The 9,691-nt window shown below is 35.7% G+C and overlaps 1 protein-coding gene across 1 annotated transcript in view; it reads left to right on the top strand.

The window, feature by feature from the left end:
- The window catches only part of NARS2 (asparaginyl-tRNA synthetase 2, mitochondrial (putative)), a 124,158-nt gene that overhangs the window by 81,517 nt on the left and 32,950 nt on the right, over positions 1 to 9,691 (top strand). Inside the window, exon 7 of the mRNA XM_004683243.2 lies at positions 3,630 to 3,762. Within this exon, the coding sequence (XP_004683300.1) occupies positions 3,630 to 3,762 (133 nt within the window). The remainder of the gene's footprint in view (positions 1 to 3,629; positions 3,763 to 9,691) is intronic.

The raw sequence follows: 9,691 nt of genomic DNA, 5'->3' as shown, positions 1-9,691 counted from the left end.
CTGCCTGTTCTGCACCCCGCTCTGTCTCTGGTGAATCCTCTCACCCTCCACATCTCTGGCCTGTACCCCAGTTCTGTACGAATAAATAAATAAATGCTGAAGTGGCTTTAGCTTCTTAGTGCTGTGCTTTAACCTGCTGTGCCACAATGGAGGGCCAAGATGTCATCTCTTTTAACTGTCAAATCGTATTCTATTGGTATGTATTCCACATTATCTCTATCTACTCATCTGTGGTTGGGTACTTGGATTGTTTCTATAACTTGGCTTAATGGAAAGGAACTTTAATACAATGAGTATACAATACGGAAAAGACAAAGAATATAATTTCTTAGCCCATTAGAACAATGTTTAATTTTTGGATAAGCTCACTTAGATCCTGATCTTTACTATAATCAAAATGAAAATCCCTATTCATCCTACCTGTTTTATATTTGGGAGTATATCCTGCATTGCTAGCAAAATTATTCATTATCATAAAATTTAAAAACCTCTATTGTTACTTATCTTGACACACCCACCAATATCATCATGTGAAACACTGGTACCTTTGTGACTTGAATTTGTAGGTTTTTTTTTTTTAGAAATCACTGTTGTTGTTTTTTTTTTCTGTACTTAGTACCATGATACAAATAACATGTCTTTTTCAAACAGCAATCCCATTGGTCTTCCTTGTACTTCAGGAAGATAATGACCCTTTTCTTGGAAGTCTCTCTCAGAGCCTGTGAAATAAATTCCATTTATGCCACATAGTTTCTATTTATGCACTGGAAATTTTTTCAGTAAAATAGCCTTTGTTTTTAATGACTCTCTCTTTCTCTCCCTCTATATATATGTGTGTGTATATGTGTGTGTGTGTGTGTGTGTGTACACATATATACTATTTCTTGTGATGTGGTACCAGAAACACAATATAAGTTTATTATAAACTCAAGGTTTTTTAATTTTCAGACTTTTTGTTGGGGACATACCAAGGGTATGTCTGACCTGTTTTAAACCTCTTGCCAAAAGCTTGTTTTGGGGTGGCAGGTTTTGCTCTCCTATAAAATATACATATCAAAGTATAATGCTGTGCCTCTAAAATAATTCAATTTAATCAATCCTTCAATTAAAACAAATTATGTTGTTTTTCAAGTAAGATGCAGCCGTTTATGCTGAGATAGCAGTTGTAGAGATAAAGAGGAATCTCTGGGTTTGAGAATTTTGCTAGGTGTAAATAATAGGCTATTATGATCATATGTTTATGGTAATGTGGACTATTGAGGGGTGGGAGATCTTTTCAGGAACACTCCAGTAGGCAGGTATGTCTGGATCTGAATCTTGCAGGGGGAGGTTGCCAGAGTAGTAACTTTTAAATTCTTACTGTTTATTTTTCCATTAAAAACAAAGGTTCTCCAAGGTTAGCTGATCATGACCTTAGGAAGGTGACTGTTGCCCAAATAAATTTGTGAGCTTCTTACTATCAGATCTTAACTGAGATAGCCTTTGGAAGGAAAAAAGTAAATCTCTTGGTTTCCACTACCATTGTTCTACTGTTTCATTTCTTCACTTAAAAACAAACAAATAAAAAGACTAGTGTGTGTCTCTACAATACATATATTTTTTTTTATCTCAATGTTATTTGACTGATAGTAGATAAGTAAAGACTACCCAAAATAATAATGGAGCCCTCAAACCTCTTATTTCATACTAGTAAATTCTTAAAATCCAAAGATTAGATCTCAAGAAATAATCATTATTTTATATATGGTTGATCTAACTCATTTGTTGCCTTGCTTCCATATGAAAGAATCTATAAGTGTTAAAGAATGAAAGTGTGCTAGCCATTTCTCTGCAGTAATTTATTTGTCTGCTTTCTGTCTAATTTAAGCCATGTTAGTCTTCATTGGTTTGTGGGTTGTTTGGAACGGTATTTAATTTCAAACCATACTGATTTCTTAGTTATCTTTTGCTATTAGTTTCTGCTTAATGGCATTGTTGTCAGAGATGATATACTTTATAATTTTTATTTTTTCTAAATTTGTTAACACTTTTTTATTACCCAGTATATGTTTTATTTTTATAAATGTTCAGTAGATTAAAAAATATTCGATAGTTGTTCTGTTACATGGCAGGGAGACAGGGGCACCTGTGAACCCCCAAACCTGCCTGCTCTAAATAGTTTCTGCCATCTGCCACATCAAGACAAGACATAAGAGCTTTAATGGAAAGGAACTTTAATACAATGAGTATACAATACAGAAAAGACAAAGAATATAATTTCTAAATCAAACAACTGAAGTTACCCATCCCCTCGTGGTTAAAAGTCTACCCAAAAGGAATTGGCCCAAAGCAAGGCCTGAAAACTTGTCACAAGACTAAATCATCTTCTGGCCAGGACCCAGAGAAAAGGGTCAGAAATGGCCAGATAAGTCTAGGAGGAAAAGAGCACAGTCAAAAATCAATATAAATGCTGCCATAGTGAACCTCCCCACGGGTCTCTCACCCACATCTGTTTCAACCAGTCTAGGACCAGGAAGCAAGCAGTTTCTTCACATGTCTCTCTGCTCCATGTGGCTTCCTCAGGTCACCTTCTGGCTCTCCATCCTGCTTTCTTCTTCCCCAGACTTCTTTCTTCTCTGCTCTGCTCCACCCTCCTTCTGGGTAGGGCAGGGAACCTGGAACTTCCTTTACCTGGGAACCACCCTGTTACAGTTCTACATATGTTCATTTGATAAAATTAATTGTGCTATTCAAATTTCTATGTACTTACTTAATTTTTTACAAAGATGGGTCACCTCCAGGGCCGGGGATCGAACTTGTACTGAAGTGGCTGTGGCCAGCTTGCAGTGCTGCATCCTAACCCATTGAGCCACTGGGGAGGGTCCTGCTTACTGAATTGTTGTCAGCTTTTTCTATCCATTACTGGGAGCAATGTGTTAAATATCTTCCAATAAGCTTGTGGAAAGTTTATTTCTTCTTGTAGTCTTGTGAAGAGTTTACTTTAAACATTTGGGTTTTTTAATTTAAAAGTAGTCTTGCACTAATTTAGAAATATTTTCCATGTGGACAGTTGAGTGGTAACCCTTGAAAATGAAGACTAAAATAGTTCTTCAAAATCTACTTTCAATCCCAGATTTCAGGGGTCTTCCAGCATGAACCGCTTGCTGGATAGAAAGGACTTGAGTAAACTTTGAACAAGGTAAATTACAATACAAACGGGATAACCTTTTTTCACTAATGTAAAAAAAACTAGCATACCTTATTCACAAGAAATTCTTGTTTTAATTGATACTATCTAGATTCTCCATGGACTCTGTGCTTTCTCCTTTATTCTATTCCTGATTGCCATGAAATGTAGTTCTCTGCTATTTATGGCAACTGCAGTAGAGTGAACCAGAAGTTATTATAATTCTATATTTAGTAAGCCATAGGGTTTGTGTAGCATCTGCAAATTCCTTTAGGGTAAAATGGTTTCTATAAATGTAACATTTTTATTGAAACTGTTATTATTACCCATTAGAGAAATGTGTATGTGGATTTGTGGACAAGACAGAGACATAAAGCTTTTTCTTAGAAGCTTATTGGGTAATTTAAATGCTTAAAATTAATCATGTGAATCCTGTTTTTACATTCTTACTCTTGAATTGCAGAGCTTTTACTCAAGTGTTCACCTTTGGTCCTACATTCCGAGCAGAGAATTCTCAGAGTCGGAGACACCTGGCAGAGTTTTATATGGTAGAAGCAGAAATTTCTTTTGTTGAAAGCCTTGGAGACCTCATGCAGGTAGGTTCATAAGTGTTAAAGTACTTCTAAATATCAGGCATCTGTGACATTAAAATACCTCTATCTACATTTTCACCTCAGACATCTATGCATTATGATGTCCATAGAATGAAGAAAGTGGAGAACTTTTACTTAATAAACATTTGAAATAAAATAGACTGAAAGGAGAAAAGTCAGACAGATGAAGTTCACATCCTACCCCTGTTACCTAACTTTAGTGATCTTCAGAAGCCTTGCCTGTAATAAGAATACACATACCTATTTCTTATGAAGATTTAAAGAAATGTATACCATAAAGCACCTTGTATGGAGTCTGACACATAGCAGGCTCAGTAAATAATAGTTCTTGTTAATGTGCTAGACAACTAAATAGAATATAATTAGAAAAACGTCTATATAGCTATATTAGAAAGATCCACTGGAACTGTTAGAGCTGTTTGGGGGCAAGGGTTAAGACTAGAGAGGAAGGAAGACCTTGTATTGAAATACCATGTAGGGAGTTTGAACTTTATTTGAAAGATAAGGGGAAAAGAGTTCTCAGTTGGGTAAAGTCATGGTTAGAGTTATATTTTAGAAATATCCCTGTAGCAGCAATATGAAGAATGATTTAGAGGAAGATAAAAATAGAAGTAGTGACCCTTATAGGAGGTCCAGATAAAGCACACAGCTTTGGAACTGGGAAGTCCAGAATTTAATTCTCAGCTATATCACTTATTCATTATAAGTCCTTTGGCAATGGACTCAGTGGGAATAGCAATTCCTACTTCATAGGATAGGGTAGTTCAGAACAATAGAAATAATAGATATAATGCCTTGGGCATAATCCATGTCACTTAGTAAATACCCAGAAATTGTTCAATCTATCTTGTTATTATTAATTTTCTATCCAATACCATACTGGTTAATAACTTAGTTTCAGTTTGTAATTGATGTTTAGCTTAGCAATTTTCAACTCTTTTGTATTAATTTATGTATCATTCTATTCTTATTTACCCAGTAGATGAATCTTTTCCACCCAAAATGTAAATGTCACATATGTACCAACTAGAATGGACTCTTTATTTTTTATTCTGATTAGGTTAAATTTCCTAATAAACAAGCCCTAAAGGAAAGATTTATGTGCAAGGGACTATGAGACATATCCTCGAGAACAGCACCTCTAAGAAATGGAAGGACATTCGGCAAAGGGGAAAGATGAACTGTGATACATTTACAGGGATTTTAGAAAGTTCTTTGAGAAACTTTGGAGCTGGGATGGGCCTTCACAGTTGTCCCATGTGAAGTCATAATTCTTTCTCTGGAATATATGCCCAATACTGTTATTTCTGGGTCATATGATAATAACATTGAGTTTTATCGGAATCCTCCAAACTATTTTCCCCAAACTGTTCTACAATATGTGACTGACCCAGTTTCAGTACATCCTCATCAGTATTTTGTGATTTCACTGTTTTTTACTTTAGCTAGTCGGATAAAGTATCTGGTTGTATCTCATGGTTTACATTTGCATTTCCTTGCTAGCTGATGATGGTCAACATATTTGTCATCTGTATATCCTCTTTGGTGAAATACCAGCACATGCCTTTTATCTATTTCCTATATGGATACAAATCCCATATATCAACTATATGATTTGTGAAAGTATTGTCACATGTTTTGACTATCTTTTCATGTCCTGATGATGTTCTTTGAAGCACAAAAGTGTTAAATTTTGATAACTTTACTTTTATTTTGGGTCATTTTTGTTTTGGGTATCATGGGTAAGAAACTATTGCCTACCCAAGAGTCACAAAGATTCATTATATTTTCTCTAAGATTTTCCTAGTTTAGTTTTTACTTGTATGATACACTTTAAGTCAACATTTGTGCATGGTACTTGGAAAGAATGCCACTCTATCTTCTGCACATGAATATCAAGTTGTTCCAGCACTATTTGTTGTAAAAACTGTTGTGTCACATTTAATTGTCATGGCACACTTATTGAAAATCAACTCATAAATGTCATTATTTCTGCACTCTCAGTTCTCTTCTGCTGATCTTTAGGTCCATCTTTATGCTAGTACCACAGTTTTGATTACTGTATCTTTTCATTTCTGTTTAATTTTGTTAATGATATTTTCTATATGGTTATTTCCTCAATGATAACTATATGGTTAAATTAATATTATTTGACCTTTATAATATTACTTACTTAACCATGTAGTTTGGCTTTGGGCTTATATCTCTGGGTTTCTTGTTTTGTTTTTTCTTTCTAGTGGTTGCTTTTGGGGTTGCATATGTAACATTTCATATTCCACTTAGTATTTTACCACTTTAAATATGTATTGTATGTATCACATTATTTCTGTCTATCTTTTAGGTGTATTACCTCATATAATTTATGTACACTCACTGTATGTAATACATGGATTATTATATCATGTGTTAGTTTCCTGTGCTGCTTATCAAGTTACCATAAACTGGTGTCTTACGGTAACACAAGTTTATTATCATATAATTCTGGATGTTAGAAGTCTAAAATGGGCTTCAGTGGTCTAAAATTAGCATCAACAAGGTTGTAATCCTTCTGGTCACTCCAGTTCCCTTGCCTTTTCCTTGTCTCAGGGACAATTAAGGCCAGCAGTATATCATTATCACATCTCCCTGTTTCTTTCGCTCATGCCACTTTCTTTTACTTAAAAGGATCTTATGGTTAAATTATGCCTACCCAAATAATGGAGAAGAATGTCCCCATCCCAACATAATCCTTAACATAATCACACCTATAAAGTTTCTTTTGCATGTAAGGTAACATCTTCCCAGGTACTACACTTAGAACATAGACATTTGGTGGGGGGAAAGGTGTTATTTACCTTATCACAACCCACAGAACACTGAAAACTTCTTGGACAGTATTTTACTTTTGTTTTAGACATCATAAATATTTTAAGAATCTGAAGGGCGGAAAATTGTCTATCGTTATATAGTTACTATTTCTACTACTCTTCCTTCCAGCTTTCCGTTTCCTCCTGGTATCTTTTTCCTTTAGCCTAAAGAATTTTCTTAAGGATTTGTTTTATGAGGATTTGTGCTGACAATCAATTCATTTAGATTTTCTTCATCTGTGAATTTGTTTTAAAATTTAGTATCGTTCCTAAAAGCTTTTTCCACTGGATATATACTTTGGGGTTGAGAGTTCTTTTCTTCCAGTACATTTAAAGATATTCTGCCATTTTGGGGAGAGGGGAACTTCATAGTTGTTGAGGATAAATTCATTGCCTTTTGAATTGTTGTTCCCCTATATATATTGGGTCCTTTTTCTAATTTTAAGAATGTTTTGTATGTCTTTGTTTATCAGCAGTTGGATCATGATGTATTGAGGTATGATTTTCTTGAGTATATCCAGTTTGTACTTTAGTAACTCTTGAAAGTATCATTAGTCAATCTAAAGGAATTTTTAGCCATATTTTTTGTGTACCAGTCTTTGTCTTTTCTGCTTCTGGTACTCCAATAATGAATGTTGGTGTTTTGATATTGTACCATAGCTTTCTGAATGTTCTGTTCATTATTTATCAGACTTTTTTCTCTATGTAATTCAGACTGAATCATTTCAACCTATCTGTCTTTAAACCCACTAGTTCCATTTTCCATTATCTTCATCCTGCTCATGAGTCCATCCTATGATCTTTATTTAACTATTATACTTTTCAATTATAAAAGTTTAGGCTTTGCAATTGTAATAAAGAAAAAACAACAACAAAAAAAAAAAAAAGAAAGAAACAGCTCTTTACCAGAGACATTTTACGGGGGTGGACAGTGGAATGTTATAAAAAATGGAGTAGGAAAGGTGTGCAACTATGGTCATGGCACATGGGTGAATTGGTGGTGGGAAGCCCATAGGGATTACACAAGATGGAAAAATGAACAAAATGAAGACTGATGTAAAATAGGGCCCTCCCTGGTGTGCAAGGGGTTAAAGCACAGCACTATGAAGCTAGCAAAGCCACTGCAACACAGGTTTGATCCCTGGCCAGGGAGGTGATCCACACGGCATGGGAGACCTCTCCTGTCTCACCCGCTCCTCCCCTCAGCACTGTGCTTCATCCGTCTGCCTATTCTGGTCCCCATTTCTGTCTCTGGTGAGTGCTCTCTCAGTCCCTGCACCCCTGGCCTGTACCCCAGTTTTGTATGCATAAATAAATCTTTTTTTAATGATATAAAAATTTTAAAAAGTTTAGGCTTCTAACTATAGACCAGAGACATTGTATAGGGGAGGCAGGGAGAGAAGAATCAGGACGGGTGGGAAGAGCACAAGAGACTATGATGATAGTACATAGGTGAATTGGTGATAGGAATTTCATGGGGAAATCATACATTGTACAAAAATGAAGAATGATATAATAAATATATTAAAATAAATAAAAGTTAAAAAAATTAAGGCTTCTTTTGTAGCTTATGTTTCTCTTTTGACAAGATCTAACTTTATGTTTGCCATTATCCTATGGAGAATGGCTGTAATGCCTGCGTTAGTTGTCAGATAATTCTAGCAGGTGAGTCATTTAGGCAATTGCATGTCTTGGTTCTCTTGTCTCTTGAGAATTATCAGGTTTTCCTATGTCTAGTAAGTTGGGATTATATCCCAGATATTTTGAATGTCATTTTAATAGAGCTCTGTGAAAATCCCCTGGTAATGGTGTGTGATGGTGGTAGTGTTGTTAACTCATCATTAAATCTGTTTAGATTCAGACTCAAGTTCTTTGTCACTTTCTGTTGGTCAGTTAAGTTTTGAAAGCCAGTTCTCTCGTGTGCTGCTTGGGTCTGGTCAGTGCACGTGCCCCTCAGCTGTTAGTTTGGAAGTTGTATAGTGGTTTATACTATAACTAATTGCTTAAAGTTGGCACTTGCTTCTTTGTGTCTGTTACTCATGTGACTATTTAGGGGTCAACCCCAGTCTTAATGCCTGTTCGTACACAGAAATAGGGCATCATCTCCTGGTCTTTGGAACTTCTCCTGCACTGTCTGACCCCCAAAAGCTACTTACATTGGTCCTCTGACCAAAAAACCAGGTTTCTCTTAACTTGTTATTTCCTTCCAATGACTGTGGCCACATTTTGAGTCAAGGTGACAAGAGCAAACATAACAAACAAAAATAATGGGGCTTCCCCAGGTACACTTTTCAGACAGCAAAGGCCTTTTGCACAGTTCCTCTGGTTAGAGGACTGAATTTTTCTTGGAGTTTTAGGTGCTTACGCATCTTTCTGTTGTGCTGACAGTACTGTTTCACAACTGCGGCTGCCTTTGGGCTAAACGTGACCCAGGGATTTCCCTACACTGTTCAGTTCACAGGGACTTTTTCCCAGTTCTCTGGCTAGAAACACGTATCTCTCAGAATTTCTTCTTCCTGAGCTTACTACACAGTGTAACCTTTCAACTTCACATCAAAGTCAGAGACAGGAAGAAACAGGAACTGAACTATATCTCCATTATAGGTTATTTTTTAAGTCTTACCATTTCCCAGTCTGTCTGCCATTATTCACTTTTTGGAGTCCCTAGTTACTTTTTGTATTCTGTACAGATTTTTTAGTTGTGATCTGGTTAGAAAGATAAATGGTGGTCACCTTATTTCATCTTGACCAACTAGAGAAGTAAGATGACTTGTTATACTTTACTATTCACTCTTGAAAGTGTCCCGCTTGGACAATCCATTGCATAGCTACACAGGAAAGACTGATTAATTTTGGGGTTTTAATGCTAACCTTCATGAAGATACTAAGAAGGCCTTTAACTCAGATAAGGAGAATATTCAAATTTTGGTGTCAAAAGTTAGATGTTTACACCCCAGAAAATCTGAGTACACATTTTTCTCAAATCCACATGGATCATTCTCTAGGATTGACCACATACTGGGTCACAAGATAAATATCAATAGATACACTAAGATCGAAATCAT

This window comes from Condylura cristata, unplaced genomic scaffold (assembly GCF_000260355.1).
Source record: "Condylura cristata isolate star-nosed mole 26May11 unplaced genomic scaffold, ConCri1.0 scaffold00015, whole genome shotgun sequence".
Taxonomy (NCBI): domain Eukaryota; kingdom Metazoa; phylum Chordata; class Mammalia; order Eulipotyphla; family Talpidae; genus Condylura; species Condylura cristata.
Note: the sequence above shows the minus strand (reverse complement) of the source record. Positions and strands in the feature narration are given on the sequence as shown.